The sequence below is a fragment of the Citrus sinensis genome, chromosome 5 (assembly GCF_022201045.2).
Source record: "Citrus sinensis cultivar Valencia sweet orange chromosome 5, DVS_A1.0, whole genome shotgun sequence".
NCBI classification, from domain to species: domain Eukaryota; kingdom Viridiplantae; phylum Streptophyta; class Magnoliopsida; order Sapindales; family Rutaceae; genus Citrus; species Citrus sinensis.
In genome coordinates, this window is record NC_068560.1 from 11829528 (window position 1) to 11848798 (window position 19271).

At 30.5% G+C, this 19271-nt stretch overlaps 1 protein-coding gene and 1 long non-coding RNA gene across 2 annotated transcripts; both read right to left on the reverse strand.

The window, feature by feature from the left end:
• Nucleotides 1-4951: 4951 nt before the first annotated feature.
• LOC107176007 (uncharacterized) lies at nucleotides 4952-7228 on the reverse strand. Its single transcript, XM_052441090.1, has one exon. The coding sequence runs from the start codon at nucleotides 7226-7228 to the stop codon at nucleotides 4952-4954; it is 2277 nt and encodes a 758-aa protein (XP_052297050.1).
• Nucleotides 7229-9630: 2402 nt separating this feature from the next.
• LOC127902647 (uncharacterized) lies at nucleotides 9631-10098 on the reverse strand. Its single transcript, XR_008055078.1, has 2 exons — nucleotides 9940-10098; nucleotides 9631-9782 (listed from the first exon to the last, which is right to left on the reverse strand). It is a non-coding gene; the product is annotated as an uncharacterized LOC127902647 (long non-coding RNA).
• Between the last annotated feature and the right edge of the window lie 9173 nt (nucleotides 10099-19271).

Sequence of the window (19271 nt, forward strand, 5' to 3'; positions counted from 1 at the left end):
CCAAGAGGATTTGAGGAAGGGGGAGCCGCAAGAAGAAAAAAAAACAAAGGAGAAGAATTCGGGCAGCAAGAGACTTTGGAAGGGGCAGATCCAATTCGGCAGCAAGAGAAAAATCAACAGCCGCTTGAATTAATCTTCATAATTGGTTTTATCAATTCTCTTATTCCCAATTCAATTATGTTAGGCTAGATTTTTATTTGGTTGAGGATGAATTTAAAACCCTAAACATGCTGTGCAATTAAATTTAAATTCTATCATTTAATTTATTTAATTGAGATTGTTTATGTTCTTCTATAATTAATGTTCATGGTTTATTCTTGTTTTATTTGAGTGGCCAATTAGATAGGACTTGAATAAATTTTATTGCTAGATTAAAATTCTTGATCCGTAATTGTCTTGATATTTTAATCATTAGTAGCATGTTGGAATTAGTGATTTCAATTGAAGAACATAATCTAGGTTAAATAATCCGAGCTTGTGTGTTTATTGCCTAGATCAACCTAATATCTTTCTTTGTTTAATGCTTCTATTATCTTAAATTTAAAGAGCTTGTTTTAAATTATTTAATGGTTAGAGATTAGGTGAAGAGCTTATTTTGCCTAACGACACACTAAGGAAAGATTGAGACTAACAGAGCTTATTGTTGTCTACGGTTGATAGTTTCAATATAAATTGATGATAGAATTAATATATTATGTGCATGTTTGGTGGTGGCGAATGATCCTTTAACCAAAGTTTTCATCATTATTATTTCTTTCTCATTTAATTAGAGTTTTTATTAAATTCTTGTTTGTAGTTTTAATTTCTTTACTTCTTACTATTTAGTTAAAAATTCATAAACCCCCTTTTATTTTTAATTGGCATTTTCTTTAGTTAGATTAATTACTATTATTATTATTATTACTATTATTATTATTACTATTACTATTATTTTATTTTAAATCTTGCTTTGGAGTTAATAATAAATATAACTAGCATAGTCTCTGTGGGATCGATCCTTACTCGCTCTGTACTAATTATTTATATTAATGGTAAGGTTTTAAATTTGGTGCACCTTAACGACACCACCACTCTCTAATAGATTTCAACTCAGAATGACGCTTAGGAGAGAAACCGAAAACATTGACAATGGAATTCAAAGTTGAAAAAAATATCCATACATCAGGCACATCTTTGGAAACTTTCACTGATGTAAGTTGCAGCCGATGAGCAAAACAATGTACATAATATGCATATGGATAGTTTTCTCGAAAAAATGCTTGCAATGCATTCCATGCCCCTCGCATATTACTAGCACCATCATATCCTTGTCCTTGTAAATCTTTAACCAAAAAATTGTAACGAGTAAGAACATTACATATTTCTTTTTTAAGAGTGGATGCACTGGTTTCTTTCACATTCACAACTTCAAAAAACCGTTCATGAACAAATCCATCACAATCAACATATCTCAAAATAATAGTCATTTGCTAGTTTTTTAGATTCATCTTGTGCCTCATCAATAAGAATACAAAATTTTGCATCTCCAATTTCTTCACGAATCTTTTGCTGCACTCTATTGCCAATAATATCGGATGAAGTATATTTTACATTGCCCGGAGCATTTTCCAAGACAACTTCAGCAATATCTTTATTCATCCTTGCTGAATACTTTATTATTTCAATAAAATTTCTAGGATTAGAGAATTTAATGGACTCATCATGGCCTCTAAAAGCACATGCTTGCTTTGCAAGTCATTTAACAACTTTTATTGAGGTCTGAAGCTGCAATCTATTCTGTAAAATCAATTGTGATGATTGTGCATTCATGACTCTATCTATATGTTGAGATGGATTCTTTAAACCACCCCACTTTAGCATAGCCTTAGTATGATGTGAATTAAGCCCCCCTTCATGATGCAAAAAAGAACATCTCTCTCTATTATTAATTCTCTTCCAACTCCTAAACCCTTCAATTGTAAACTTAGGATATTTTGCTTTTTTTTTTCATCAAAAAGAAAACATGCAAAACAATATGCAGCATCAATTTCTTTAGAGTACTCAAGCCAAGGAAATTGTGCATACCAAGTGTATTGAAATTGACAAAATTGTTGCCCATCAAATGAAGGTGGAAACTCTTCTAACTTTGGTTGATATGAACCCATGCTGATATACATTCTCCTAATGTCATCTTGTTGATTAACAGGATATGTCCATATTGGTTTACGTAACTTCGGATCATGTTTTAATGGGGCAATATTTTCACTTTGAGCTTCAACTCTTCGAGACTTATATGTGGGTTGCTCATCTAATTTAGGATCATCAACGTCACATGGAACCTCACTTGACGACTAACCACCATTTTTTTTCTTAAAAATGCAAAAAGAGTTTTTCTAGGCTTTAATGATTGATTGTTTGACATTAATTAACAATTGAAAAATAAAGAAGTAAAAATATAAAAGCAATTAAAAAAATCACTGATAAGTTTAATTAACAAATTAATAAAAGCATAGAACCGTTAGTTAATCACAATAACACATTGACACTATTCAAAAGCCAAAAAATAAGTTTAATTGACAAATTAACATTATATTTGGATTGAATTTATGGTCTCCATTTGACCTAACAATAATTTAATCTTATACAATCAGTTTTTCTAATCAAGTATAGTTGCGACCCCTATATAGTTCTTCTAACTGAGATAATTTAGTTTTTACTACCTCACAGTGTATAAATATATTGTAAGTGAATAAACAAAAAATAAATTTTCTTACCAAGAAAAAGATGAAGAATTGAAGAAGCCAAGAAAAAAAGAACGAAGAAGCCAAGAGAAAAGGTGCACGTTCTGGAATCTAGAACCTTGAAAAAGAGAATTTTTTTTTTAATTTATTCATATGAATGGACCCTTTTATTTAATGGGAAAATATCCACCGTCCACCTATTTTTTCCAACTTTATCAAAAATACATAATTTTTTTTTTTTGCTGGAATCCACCTAAACTTACGTTTTGTTTCACCTCTCCACTTCCGTTTTCTGCCCGTTACGAAAACTAACAGATTCTTAGTTAAATGACTATTTTGCCCCCAGAACAAAAATAACAATTTCACCCTCAAAAACAGCAAAAAATGGCAGTTTGTTATTGTAGCCGTTAGCTGCCAACGGCTACAATTTGGGGCATATAAACACAAGAATCAGCATGCATGAAGAGGCCATTCAACCATGCAAGCTACTCCCAACCAGGCATATAAACCTCCTCATACAACCATAATCCATAACACATTATAACTGTACCATTCATCATAACACATTGAAACATTACAGCCACTCAACCATTCATTCATTCAAACTCAAGACCTGCTCAACCATCATCCACACATCACTTGATTAGCCATTCATTGAAACACATCATCTACACATTTAAAATGGCATCAAGTTATAGTTCAAGTTCTGCAGCCAGTGGACAGCCACAGAGAAAAATTAAATGCATTCCCAAGTACTGCTGGTGTGGCATGCAGGCGTGTGCTATGGTTTCCACTACACCACAAAATCCTAATGCAATGTTTTGGTCATGCAGGTTGAACAAATGCAAGTTTTGGCAATGGTTTACTACTGAAGCTCTCATATACCCTAGTAGAAGTGATCAAATGGTAGATAATCAAAATTTGGAGCCAAATGCAGTAAACTTTGGAGCTAATGAGATGGTGAAGATAAAGAAAAGGCTTAGGCTGATTGAAGGAAAGCTTAAATATATAATAATACTGCTAGTGTGCCTCTGTGCAATTGTATTTATTAAAATGTAATGTATCCTATAAAACATGCATTACTGAAATAAAAGCTTATTGTTGACAGTCCTAGTATTTATCTTTGCAATTGCATTTAAATACACCCTAAATAACATTTTGTTAACCACAATAATTGGAAAATATTATCATATCATAGTTATCCAAAAGTACAACCAAAATAATCATTAATCATATCATCAAAATACATTGTAAATGACCTTTGACAGCCACATAATTATCCAAAATAACCAGTAATATGCCAAAATAACAACCAAAATGGCAAGTTAACAAGTTTAGTTTGTTTAAACAAGTTTAGTTTGTTCCCATTACAAAGAACCTGTGATAATTGAAGCTTGAGATGGATTTTGGGATTGGTTCAGTCCTGGACTTGATTGTCTTTCCCTTGTTCCAGCACCTCGAAGAGCCCTTTTTTTCTTTGATCCAGCATTCGAACTTTGACCTGGGCCACTAGGTATCTAAATTATATATTATGTTAGTTTAAGAACTTGAACAAAAAATACAAAAAGATACAAATATTGAACCAAGATAACACCTTTCTTGATGTTTCAGATGCAGTAGCTGCTGGCTGGCCTGAACCAATTGACTTTGCTGCTGCCGCCTATAAAATATGTTGATTTGTAAATGAATTTTATATTATACATAAAACAAACTATGAAGGCACAAACGAACTACTAGCAGCACCTGTTTTCTTCTCAATCTTGCCTGCTGTGAAGCATTTAATGGCTGGCTTGATGTTGTTGATGCCTACAAACCATTATGATAGTAAACATAACGACAGTATAAATATATTAAACATAATAAATAATGATAAACATAATAAATAATAATAAACATAATAAATAATAATAGTATATTAAATATACCTGAAAATTATTGTTCCTCGCCCTATTTGACCTTGCAACAGATGGCCTCAACGGACAGCTTCTCACGTTGTGATTAGAACCACCACAAAATGAGCAAATGACAAAGAATTTTCTTTTCTCTTTCTGAGGCTCATTTGTTGCTCTTTTTCTGGATTTTTTGGGCCTTCCAATCTTTCTTTCAACAATTGGTGGGTCAATCAATGGCCTTCCTGTAGGCTCCCATGTACACTGATCTGGAAGGGGGCTGAACATCACTGAATAAGTGCTAAGGTAAGCTTGTCTGCTAAAGCAAGTTGGAACATATTCCTAAACTTGATGTCTTGCATATCCCATGGCAGCCATATCATGTTGACAAGGGAGGCCAGCAATTTCCCAATAACCGCAATCACATGTTCTAGATTCTAGCTTCACAACAAACCTCCTAGGTGGATTATAGCCTCTATCCATGACTTGAAAATTAAGATCACCAGAAGCTTTTACAATCATCTTCTGTGCAATCTTATTTTTTTTGTCCAAGTCTTTCAAAACCTTAGGGGTCAGCTGGTTTTTCCAAGTGGCTGCCTCATTTCTTCTTTTTGTAAACCGTTTCATAAGTCTACATCTTATTTCTTCAAGCATTGTCAAGCAAGGTCTGTCTCGGTAAGCTAATATCCAGTTGTTGAAGCACTCCGATGCATTGTTATCGGTACGATCTACCATGCAATTTCTGTCATATGTGTGCATCGACCAATTATAACTATGTAGTTCTCGTTCCAACCACTCAAATGCAGCTTCTTTTTCAGCCTTGATCTCTGCCATTGCCTCGTCAAAATCATGCTTGTTACTACTCTTGGCAGCTTTCCAAAATAATTGTTTCAACTGTGCACCAGCAAACGACTTGGAAAAATTAGCATAAACATGCCTAGAACACGCCCTATGATAGGCAGTAGGCCAAGTGGTTGAAATTGCATTAATCAACCCCTTTTGTCTATCACTAATGAAAGTGACTTGCCTTCCATCATCCAAATAATTATTCAAGTTCTCCATAAACCATCCCCATGTCTCTGTATTCTCAATCTCACAAACACATAGCGCTAAAGGGACAATCCCATTATTACCATCTATGCCAATAGCAGCTAACAACACTCCACCGTACTTACCTTTCAAGTGACATCCATCTACCCCAATAAAAGGTCTACAGCCGTTAAGATATGCATTTTTTTGTGCTGGAAAGGCAACAAAAAACCTCTGGAATAATACCTTATTAGGAATAGAAATAGCATCACATAACACCTTGCATATTGCTCCTGGATCAGCCTTGTGAATGGCAGCAGCATAGTCAAATAATTTCTGATATCCCCTCGAATGATCCCCAAATACCTCAAGTCTTGCCTTTGCTCTAGCCCTATACAGTGTCAGCTTCCCAATCTTTAAACCATACGTCTCTTGCATATGATTCTTCAGAATATCAATCTTGACATTAGGGTCAACAGCAACCTGACCCTTTATTTTAGAAGCAACCCAAGCAGATGTAACTTTCACTGTCTTGTTAGTAAGCCTACACTCGTGGTTTTTGTTATATTCTCGCAATATAAAACCAGTCCCATCATTCAGCTTTGCACCAGACACGTACCATGGACAGTTAGCTTCTTTACAAGTACCTACGAATCGTCTTGGCTCACTATATACTGTTTTAATGGCAAACCTTTTTCTAACCATTACCTCATGCAATATCTCCCTAAAATGACCAACATCTCTAAATACATGCCCTAATTTAAGCCTATGTTTCCCATCGGCACCTACTTTGTACTCATGTTGCTGTAAGTAATTAGTTAATTGGACAGTGCCTAGCTCAACATCATCATCAGAAGAATCAACCAGTCTTCTTACCTCTTTATTAGCATCAGACAGATTGTCATCTGAATCGGATTCCAAGTCGCTGCTTTCACCCCTCTGATGATCCCCATTGTCCTCACTACCCTCGTCAATAATAGGTTTAGGTTCAACAGCACCATCAAATTCAGTTTCCATGAATTCCATATTAACATCATCATCATCACTATCAGCTCTTCTGTCTGAATAGTCAGATAGCCATGCATCCTCATCAAATTTATCAGCCCCAACAGCAACTTGTTCCCCAACAGCAACTTGTTCCCCAACAGCAGCTTGTCCACCAACAGCAACTTGTTCCCCAACAACAGTTTGTCCCCCAACAGAAGCATTTCCATCAACAGATTCATTCAACTGAGTAATTAATTCATCAGGCAACACAACTCCCAGGTTCGTTAATAATGCTTGCAGTAAGGAGGAATCTTGAAACTGAGGGTGAAGAACTGGTACAACTTCAACAGTTAAAGTACTGACACCCACAATCTGATGAATTTTACGCAAAAATTCGAGTGCAAATTCTGAATCCAGTGCAACTTTCATCTTATTCTCCGGGTTCGTGGCATTCAACATAATTTTGGAAGTGGAGTCTAATCCATATGGACTCGTAATGTTTACAGCAGCCTCTTTTATCTTCGCAACAGTACAGTCAGGTTCAAGCAACCCTAAATTCTTCCTCGTGCCTCGAAAGAATATCACTAACTCTAGAGGTGGCATCCTGAATGTCCAAAACAAACGATCAGATTCACCAAAGAAACAAACATCCTGGAGGACTTTGTCAGATTAAAAATTATAATCTGTGAGAGATTCAAATTTCACATGCATATGCGAAACCTTCACCAGGGGGGCTAGGGCATATAGATAAAAATTTTCTAAAAATCACGACCCATAATGTAGCAACTACAAATTTTCAAAAACCCCAAATTTTGTAAACCACGTGCACAAGTACATGAGTATGCAGGGGATAAACATGCATTCAACCATGCTAGCAACAATCTTTCATGCATGTGCTTCTCACCAGCCTTAAAACAACATATTACTTCTCAATTTATCATTACCATAAAAAAACGGACTCAATTTACTATAAATCAACTTAATCTGTATTCTAGGGTTTCATCTGAACAACGATTAACAATGTTCTCGATACAAATCTTAAATAACATTATTTCATACGAAAAATAAATGAAAATTAATAAATAAAACTAAACTTACTTGATACTAGCTTCAAACCCCAGAAAACCTAAGTGTCGAGATTTCTAAACCGCTCACAGCTTCCCTCAATACCTCTGAATCTTTGACTTAACAAAAGTTTTGATACTCAAGCGTTGTTTGTTGATGAAAATCGATGGAAATTACAGAAAGAATGGCGGGAATTTGTTGGTTCTTCATGCAGGGTGGTGGTGGGTCACTCGTGAATAAACATGGCTGTTCTCGTTTGCTTCTCTGGACCACTTTGTCTTTTCTTTTTTTTTTTGTCCAATTAAAGTTGTAAACGACGTCGTTTTTGGCTATTATGCTGAAATGACCGATTTACCCCTACGACATCAGTAATGTTATAACGGGTAGCAAACGGAAGTGGAGAAGTGAAACAAAACGTAAGTTTAGATGGATTCCAGCAAAAAAAAAAAAGAATTGTGTATTTTTGATAAAGTTAGAAAAAATAGGTGGACGGTGGATATTTTCCCTTATTTAATACACGGAATCCCTTTTTTCTTAGTTTATTTATACGAATAGGCCGAATGGTAAAGTTGTAAATAATGGAGTAGTTACAGCTGTAAATAAAAATGCAAATAATGATAGTTTTGTAAACTAAGTCAATGGTATTTTTGTAAACTTTTAAAATTTTGGACGGGCTATAGCCAACCCCAACCCACACATAGCCTCGCCCCCGGAATTAACCTCAGCGTCTTCCTCCAAATTGGTCCTGCTGCTCTCGACTTTTTCTTCTAATTAGTGCGGCTGCTGCTTATCTTTTTTTCTCTTCTTATTCGGTTCTGTGGCTTCTCCTCTTGGCCTCCGCTCGTGCCCTCTTATAATGCTTCAATTGTGGCCTTTATATAGTAATTGCTAGCCGCCTATGTGATTCCTCAGCCAACAAGAGTTTTTGAAGCCCATCACATGCTTGCTATTTAATCTATCAAAGTGCTCTCCACGTCCATGCATGCATAATGGTTAATTCCTTTATTTGTTTAAATTAAATTTCTTTATTCCCTTCTCTGATTCCTTCAAACAGATTTCTTCTTAAATGTTTCGATTTGATTTTTCTTTAATCCCATATTATACTTAAAAAATAAAATCTAAAAATTAATGTAAAAACTAACAAAATAAAATATACATTTAACATAAAATTAATTTAGGAAAATATTAAAATAATATATAAATTATTAGCACATGAGTCATCTTTGAGTCATGTATGTTTGGCATAATTTATCTAATAGATATTTATTTACTTCTCAGAGTTCTTCTAAAAATTTTTGGTATTATTTGGTTATTTTCAAATAGAACTTTTTAAGGTCAAATCAATATGGCAAAAATAAATCTAATTCGGATATAATTATATAAGACCCATATCTGGATCCACATTAATATTAATGCATCTAGATGCGAACAATATCTGTACAGATTTCAGATGGATTTTTTTAAGATCCCAATATGGATGGAGCAAATTAAAATGCTAGATTCATGAATCGATGACGAAAACAAATCACTACCCATCACAGCAACTGATTCATTTCAATGTCTTTGATAAGCATCGAACTTCATGTTGTTGTCACTATGTAGGGGTGGCAAAACGAATAAACGAATCGAATTCGAATCAAATCGTAAACGAACTGGGTCAAAATTCTGCGGATTCGAATTTGATTCATTTATTAAACGAATTGAAATTTCAGGATTCAGATTCGATTCATTTATTAAACAAATATTCGGTTCGATTTTTTTAATTCGTTTAATATAATTGATAAACGAATCGAATCTGAATTCGTTTATTATTCGTTTATCCTTAACGAATCGAACCGAATCAGGATTCGTTTACAATTCGTTTTAAAAAATATAATTAATAAACAAAATTAAGCAAAATAAAATATAAAAAATCACAAATTTAACATCCCACAACAAAATAAAAGTAACTCAAACCAGATTATGTAGTCATCTAAATACCAAATTACAAATCTCTAATAATACAAATAACAATAATTCAAATTCAAATTATAAAGTAAGGTAATTTCTTTAATTCTCTTCCTTTGTCTTTTTCACCTTGAAAACAAACATCCTACACCAAAAAGTAAATAAAATGTTATTAACAATTAAACATACTGCAATATTGATAATAATCATTGTAAAATTTTAAAATATCAAATATATAGTAAATTTGAAATATTTTTAAGGAAATAATAATTAAACAAGACAACTTTACTTATCACACTCACACAAATCCAAGGATTTGGAGCAGTGGCAAAACGTAGCACTTGCTGGATGCAAAAATTAAAACGAAAAAGAAAAGGATTTGGAGATGGAAATGAAGGGAAAGAGATGGCAAAATGTAGCAGTGGCGGCTGAGTTGCTAGGAGATGAGGCAAAAGTGTGTGTGAAGTGTAAAATTAGGGTTGGTCTTTTGGCTTTATGTGTTATGCTTAAAATTACAATATTAACCTCATATTTTAAAAAGTTTTTAAATAAATTTAAGGACAAAAAAGTAATTTAATTAAACGAATAATAAATGAATTTTAAACGAATCGACCTGTATTTGATTCGTTTATGACCCGTTTATTAAACAAATTATAAACGAATAAATGAATCAAAATCTTCAAACCCTCATTCGATTCATTTAATTAGCAAATCGAATTGAATTCACTCATTTATTAAACGAATCAATTTTTTCAAACCCAAACTCATTTAATTCGCATCGAATCGAATCGAATAAACGAATCTTGACCCATATTGCCACCCCTATCACTATGTTGGTTAAAGCTGAACCCGAAGTCGAGCTGAGTTCATAAAGCCAAAGCTTTTGGCATTAACTAGAGATGTCAATTTGTGTAACCCTATCGTTTTTGTACCATGTTTTATTAGTGTCGTGTCAAATCTACAAACATAGATACCAGTCATTTATCAATTATGTCAAAACATCAAAATATAGATATGACCCATTTAACATATTTAATAAAAAAATAAAAATTAATTTAAAATTGATAAATATGTCAATATTATTTATAAAAATAATTAACATAACATAAATATGACATGAATAAATTTATAATACAATATGATATGACACAAATAATTAATTTACTGTTCAACATATATATTAATTGCTTTAATAATAATATCACATATTAACTAATATTCATGTTATAAAAATATAATCGAGTTGAGGTGATCCAGTATGGACACAATACAGTTATTTATCATGTCATATTGTGTTAACCCCTTTTTAATTGTGACAAATTTGTCAACAGAAGTATGAAAAAAATTGTGTCATATATGCATCATGTAATCATATCATAACCCATTTTGTGAGCATTAACCCCAAAGAGTTATGATTGGAAAATTTTCCTGAAATTAAGGGAGTTGGATTTGATAGTTGCTTGGAGGAAAATAGCTATCAAAATCACTATGACGTTAACTTCGTTTTGAAAAAAGCATTGAACTTTGATTAAAATTGTAGCAGCAATTGCCATTGGATTATTCAATTTCAATTTTGTTTATTAATTCGTAAAAATAGTGCGGACTCGGAACTTTCTGGATCCAAGTCATGGGATGAATGGATCATGATTCCAAGAATTCAATCCACATGTTCTAATAATGGGATCTTTGCTTACTTGAGTCGGATCCCCATTTTTACTTTAAAAAAAAAAAAATTCTACTAACACATCTATAAACAACTCTTAGAACCCCTTTCCTAAAAGGAACCCATAAATAATAAAAAGGTTTTTTTTTTTAACACCTTTACTTTTAGTGCCCTAAATACTCTTAATTCATCCTTTCCTAACAAAGCCCCATATTAATGTGCTTCTTCCCCTTCTTCGAATAAAAAAAGTGTTTTTTTTTCTCATTTTGAAAGAAAATTTGTTTAAAATCAAGATTATTATTCTAAAGAAGAAGCAATCTGAGAGCTCTTTTACTTGGGAATTGTTGTATAAAACAACTTTTATTCTAATATTTAACCATATCATTTATCTTCTAAAAGTAAAATAAACAAAAAAAAATCCATTTCTTCCTGATATATATGATATATAGTAAACAATGCTAGAGGAAAATTTACAAATTAATGTAAATGTGATTCCCTCAGTATGCAAAAATGGTGACATTGGTGTCTCGTGATAAAAGTTAGGAACGGGGTGGAGAGTATTTGTGAAATAATAAATTTATTTATTTGTTCGATGAAGTATTTTCAGAAAAGGATTTTATAGGAATTTGAAGACGTGCTAATTGTCCTAGGATTAAATAAATTAATTTATTTTTGCTAAGATAAACTCAAATTTTGAAATTTTGGCAATAGCAGCGGCTAGAGAGATTTTATTTAAAAGTTAAATTATTTAAACTGTTTATTATTCTTTCACAATCTTATTATTTTTTTGAATTTTTTATTTCATAATTTTTAATTCCTTTTACAATAAATTTAAAACTTGTCTATTATAATAATTTTTTAATTTTCAATAAAAGTTCTTTTAAAAAACAAAAGTACTTGTAAAAACTCTATTAACTTATTTAAAAAATTATATCAAATAAAACTTTAATTGTCTCCCGGACTTCACTCCAATAATGATCGCAATCTCACTGGGTCAGGAGGGGAAGGGGAGTGTGGTCAATTAGGACTGGCAAGAAATGCCAAGGCCCAGGCTTCAAGTACACATGTCCACAATGGGTTGGCCCTAAACCTAGGCTTCCATATGGAAAAAAGAAAAAAGGGTTCTTCTATGATGCTGTAATTTTTTTACAACATCAATAATATTTTTGATTGTGAATCATTGAATTTAATCAATGGTACACAATATTTGTAGGTAAAAATAAAAATAAAAAATAATGGTAATTGGTTAACAAATATGTAAGGGGTGGAGAATTTTGTAAAATAACTATGAACACCCTTAGAGTTTGAAATAATTTCACTTAAATAACATATTTTATTTAAAATTATTTTTCAATCCCCCTTTAAATTTAAAATGTGATAATCTTTTTTAAATAAATCTTCCAAAATCTATTACCATTAAGTATAAAATATAATGGTAGGTTATTTAACACAAATTAAATAAATAAGTTGCAATTGTAAAATTTATATATGATATAACACTAATAAATAACACAACTAAGTACATATAGTTAAGTAAATGTCATAGTTACATCAATAAACTCATTGTTGAGATTACTTGTAACATAAAAATTACTTGATCACACATGTTTTAATAAAATTTAATACCGCATATTAAAATACTCATTATTTTATATAATATTAAGGACCATTGTATAATTGATCATAAAGTATGTATCATTTTTAACACCCATTTAACATACTTATTTTCTGTACTTTATATTTATCTTACAGTTAATATCCTTACATGGTGGGAGTTTTAAGTTTTATAAGCTTATATATTTTCATTTTATTTTCAAACATCACTTTGTTAATTTTATAAAAGTTAAATCGAATATATATTCCTAATGAGTTTTAGTTTATGAATCGTGAAAGATTATTTTATTGATATCCTTGGATTGTAATTATAAAATTTTATATTATGAAGAGTCATTACTTTTGTTATGATAGTTAATAGTGACAATAAATAAAATATTGCATCCGATAATATTTACGTGAGAAAAAAAAGTGAAAGAAAATCATTTATATTTTTAGATTTTTATTGACATGGTAGAAAATTATCTGAGCCTTCTAAAATTTAACTTTCACAAGCTTGTTTTCATTTTATTTTCAAATGTCACTTTGTTAATTTCATAAAAGTTAATTCTAACACATATTCCTAATTAACTTTAGTTTATGAATAATGAAAGATTATTTTATTGTTATTTTTTTATAGTAATTATAAAAATTTTATGTTACGAAGAGTCATTACTTTTATTATGATAATTAATAGTGGCAATAAATAAAATATCACATCAAATAATATTTAATGGACAAAATGAGAAAAAAAATCATTGCATGTTTTTATATTTCCATTATAAAGATATGGTTTGGATACTTTAACTTAAAATTTTGACACAATATTTGAGCCACTAATATATCATAATCTAATGGTTGATATTGAAAGTCAAAGCAACATTTCATAATGTTATATCCTCCACCATTGAATTGCATGAAATAAATAGTTTAATTTTTTGTTAAAAAATTAAATCAAAATATTTCTCACTCTATAGTTATATAGACATATATATTTTCCAATAATAATTGGTGAATAAAATATTTCTCATTTGTTGTGACTCATATAGTATTATTAATAAAACACATATAAAATAATTTATTGAAATGCCTTCTATTATCATTATTGTTTAGGTATTAATGGTTTGTAATTAAATTCATACAATACAAATTATTATAAGACTTTGTGTTAAATAACCTTCTTGATATTATATTTTATACTTAATGGTAATTGATTTTGGAAGATTTATTTAAAAAATATTATCATATTACAAATTTAAAGGAGGGCTGAAAAGTAATTTTAAATAAAATATGCTATTTAAGTGAAATTGTTTCAAACTCTAAGGGTGGTCACAATTATTTTACAAAAATTCTCCACCCACTTGAACGGTTAACAAACTGTTTATTATTATTTTAAAATTATTTTTTAGTACAAATATTGTACATCATTGATTAAATCTAATGGTTCACAATTAATACATTATTGATACTGTAAATTTTTTACAGCATCATAGAGGAACCCAAGAGAAAAAAAAAAAAAGGCCAAAGCATGGCAAAAGTTTAAAAAATATATATATCTTTTTTTAACTAACTGCAAATTGCTTTGCTCACGTAATAAATTTCTTTTTCTTAATGCATCATTGATTTCCTCATGAAAAATTATATTTAGCCCAAAATTTAGTTAAATTAAATTTATCAAATCCTTTTTGTCTAGGCGATGGCCCATTTCTCACTTCCTTTGAATTAACGGAAAAAGTTAATTTCGGTATTTTCCATAGACGAAATTTTGAGCCTACTTTAAGTATTGTTTACTTATTCACCCCAGCCTATTTTTTAAAGTACGCATATTATAATTTTCCAGTGTTTCAAATACACCAAAAATAAATAATAATAACAACAATCGGGCCTGACCCTGTGCTCAAGCTTGGCCAAGCTAAAATGGGCCTGGCCTTTCCAACAACACAAAGACCTGGGCCTTCACTAGTCCATCTCTGGCCCAAGCCATTTGCCAGCCTAGCCCATCACTATTAAGATAAAAATAGGTCGGGTCGGACGGGGATCGGATCTGATGGCCCATGGGCATGGCCATCCCCTGCCCGTTAACCCTATTGTTAAAATTTACGTTTGTTCTTTAAAAGATTTTTTAATATTTACTGTAACCGAAAATAAAAACAGGAAAGTATAAGAAGGCCAACAATTTCTCTCTTGGTCGACAGGCATGCGAGATTAGGAAAGAAAGTGGAGTTTCACACGCAAAGTGGAGAAGATTCCATTCATACTTTGATTGACATTACACGGCACCGAAAAAGAGACCACGTGGACCATCACGCATACCCCAAAATTATTTCATCAATCAGTTTGTTAATAATCATCTTATGTCCATCTAATGTAAAAATTTATCTTCGGTGAGAAAAATTGATTATTTTACTGTCTCAACATGTTTAGTTTAAGGGAGTCCCTATGTTACAATTAATGTAACATACACACTCAACAACAACCACACAAATAATGGGTCCACACAATTTGTGTGGTTGTTGTTGAGTGTGTATGTTACATTAATTGTAACATAGCATTTGCCTTAGTTTAAAAAAATATAAAGAGAGGAGAAAAGAGGAGAAAGAAAAAAGAAGAGAAATATTAATTTCATTTTCAATCAAATAATAAAAATGTGATTGATTCTTCTTTTTTTTCTCTTTTTTTCTCCCCTTTCTTTTGCATTTGTCTTCTCTTTATCATTTCTTCCAGCCAAACATAAACTAAGGGAATAGGAATTGTTTATTTTTCTAAGTCAATGACTTAATTGACTTAATTATAATTAATTAAGTCATTAAGTCTGTTTATTTTTTCAAATTAATGAAAATTTCCAGTCATACTCATTAAGATATTAAGCCAAATTTTTTTTATTTTCACTTAATCTAAAAATTCTAAAATGACATCATTACAACATATTCTCCAAAATGTCCCTGCTCAAATTAATTTATTTTCATCTTCGCCTAAATTAAACTTATTCGTTAGTGTTATTATTCATCTCTATACCTTATGATAATATAGTGAGAGATTGTGTTTATTTTTATCATTATATTTTCTTCAAGCTAACATTATTTATCTTTGTAAGTTTTTATGAATATTTTTCATACAAAACATCATAAACTACAATAAAATTGATCATCATATTCTAGTTTAGATTATTAAAGGGTGATATTCATTGGAACTTAATGTATATTATAATAAAATACTATATTATTTATATTCTTTGAGATGTTTATTATTTATTTAACATTAAATTTATGTAAGGGTGCAAGTGCAAACTTACTTGATTTTAGATTTTTTTAAGTTAAAAAAAATAACTTGGTACTTATTTTCAAACATTAAGAAAATACAATAAATGATATTCAGAATCAAATAGTCAGGTCCATCCAAAATTCATACCAATTCAAATATACTCAAATTTCAGACCAAAAGAAAAAATGCTACCTTAGTGTCTCGTCCCGTGACATTAGGCTCTATTATTTGGAAAAGCAATAGATTTTAATTTAAATATACGAACATTTTAAAATAAAATTTAGTGAGATTTACTGATAGTTCCATATTAGGACTCACTACTTTGCTTCATGGTAGAGTACGTGTGGCAAAGGTGATGATAGCCTATTCATCTAAATATTGATTAAGATGTTAGAAATAAAAGTTTTAAGGTATAAAGCATGAGGATTATGTACATTGAATAATTGAATGTGGTATATAGATGTTCAAGTAATTATGTAATATTGACTTATAATTAGTAGTCCTCAATAGCAATTCATTCAATGAGTATTTTTGTAATAAAACTTTTATAAAATTAGAGCGTTTATAGTAATTTTTAGAGTACAAAAAGCCCCACCCATTTTTTTGTTATAAATTATTAATTATTTGTTACAATTTATATTTGTAAGTATATTGATTCTCTATTTGGGGGGGGGGGGGGGGGGAACCCCCTGTCACAAAATATATGAGTTTATATAGAATTTCTTATAAATAAAAAATCTTGCTCTTGCTGGGCATGCTGGTCTCTTTTCAATAAGGATTTACCTACAATGTGTCATCTTTAATTAATAATAACCCACAATCTTTTTAAAACTGGTAACAAAATTTTTCGTATTGGTAAAAATATTTTTACGACCCTTCTCAAATGTTTTGTGATACATCATGCATATTGTGTGAATCTGATGCATTGATAGATTTGATTGAATAAAAATAAATTTTTTTATACCTAGTAGTGGTCTAAAGAATATAAATATTATTTTTATAATATATTTAAGAGTGGTGTAAATAACATAATATAACAGACATTGGGTCATTTATACTCTAAAAATTATTTTAAATACCCTTATTATATAATAAGGATGAGCTTATTTGAATCCATCAAAATACGAACTAAACCCACAATTTAATAAAAATTCATATTATTAAAACGCCCACAATATAAACTACTACTATAGGCAAATAATTATTATTAAAGAAAAAATTTTACTTTCTAGACCATATTTAACCCTATCTCTGAAATTTTTCACAATGAACATTCATATTTTCATAAACTCTTAAGTAATTAGTCAGTTTAAACATTTACATTCATTTCGAATTGTTCAAGCCTTAGCGAAATTGGACAAATGTTTCCTCAATTTCTGTTCAACTAAAAACCGATAGCCTGCAATTGCTTAGAAGTAGCTGAGCTGGTCAACAATATAAAGGGCAGCAGAACAGAAATCTTTTGGGTAATCTCCGAAATTCAAAAGCAGAGAAGAGATTTGCGGGAAACTATGGTTCATTATGTTCTTAGGTGCTGTAATGCTGATGCCCACTCTCTAGCAAAATTTACTCTTAGAGAGAATACATATACTGTCTGGTTGGGAACGATTCCAGCAGAAATTGAAATTGTACTTGACAGTGTGGTTGATTAATGAAAGATTTATTTTCCGTTCAAAAAAAAAAAAAAAAACCGATAGCCTGCAAAGTGCAAACCAGACAAAGAGAGGGCTTACCATAACATCAAGTCATCAATCATGCTCTTGATGACAGGCTTTAATAATAATCAGAAGCTATTGCCCACATACTGCCTTTGCCCAATTATCTTCTACGGGTATTTCAATCTGGAATTTGATATCATTTGCAATGAAATAACACTAGAGATGGAAAGAAAATTTATCTTCATCATTTTAGACTTCTCTAAAAATTGCCCTACTTAAAAAATTAACACAATAGTAAAATAGTTCTACTAATTTCTCCATGTCAATTATTTGACCATTTGTTTGGTTGCTTGATATCAAACGTGTAAAATGAACTCGGTATAATCAATGACTGCAAAAATAATTTTAGTGGGTTCGTTTGGTAAAAAATGTCGAAATAAGAATAAAGCTATTAGAAGGCATATTTGGTATTTCAATCAGTTTATTGAGTAATTTTTTTATTTTTTTTATTTTAAGGATTGATTTCTTTAGTAAATGGGTATAAAGTACTTTGGTGAGTTGAAATATCACCACCCTTATAATAAAATGATTTATTACAAAGATACCCATAATGAGAATTATTATTTAAAAAAAGTCTCTTATGAATCAATATACCATAATAACTTTGAATACTTATCTTGTACATCCATTTGTTTTATAATTACTTTCCTTAAACATTTCTTTTTGAATCTTAAACAATGCTGAGTTGAAAAATTTGCAATCCCATTTTGATTCTTGAAAATAATAATAATAATAATAATACTAGATGAAATTTCTTTGAAATTATTTTTTTAAAAGATTTTTTATAGCCGCACATTGAGACTACGTGAGTAAAGAATTATGCCGTTCAATACTTCAATTAGCTCACCGACATATCAATGGCTGTACGTAGCAAGCAAGCAAACAGACCAAGATGAGTTTTTTCTTATAAAAAGTCGTACCAAATCAAGCTCCTATGCCCTAATTAATCCGTTCACAAGTAGATTTGGTGTTATTACTCTTCATTTTGGGAACAAAAATTAATGCTTAAACATCTAAATCTCCATCCAATTTTAATTTGATTATCTTCATGTGGATGTGTGGAATAGTTTGAATAGTTTTATGATTGTGTAGTACAAATAAAAATTGTCAATCTAATATTTTTGATATTTTAAAGAGTATATTGAGTAAAAAATTAGTTAATGAGTAATATGGTATTGAAATAATTTTACGGCGTAAATAGCACTATTCATATAGCAAAAGCAAGACTAATAGATTATAGTATTTTCTTAAAGTAATGATATAACTCTTATACAAATTGATGTGGTATAACATTATTAGTTGAATAAAACCACTCGTGCCCCACATGATATATCTTTATTATTTTTATATTTTTAACTTAACTAATGATATAACACATCAGTTTATATAAAAATAATTT

Excerpts from the sequence above, each read along its gene's own strand:
- LOC107176007 (XM_052441090.1), bottom strand. The coding sequence starts at position 7,228 with ATGCCACCTCTAGAGTTAGTGATATTCTTTCGAGGCACGAGGAAGAAT.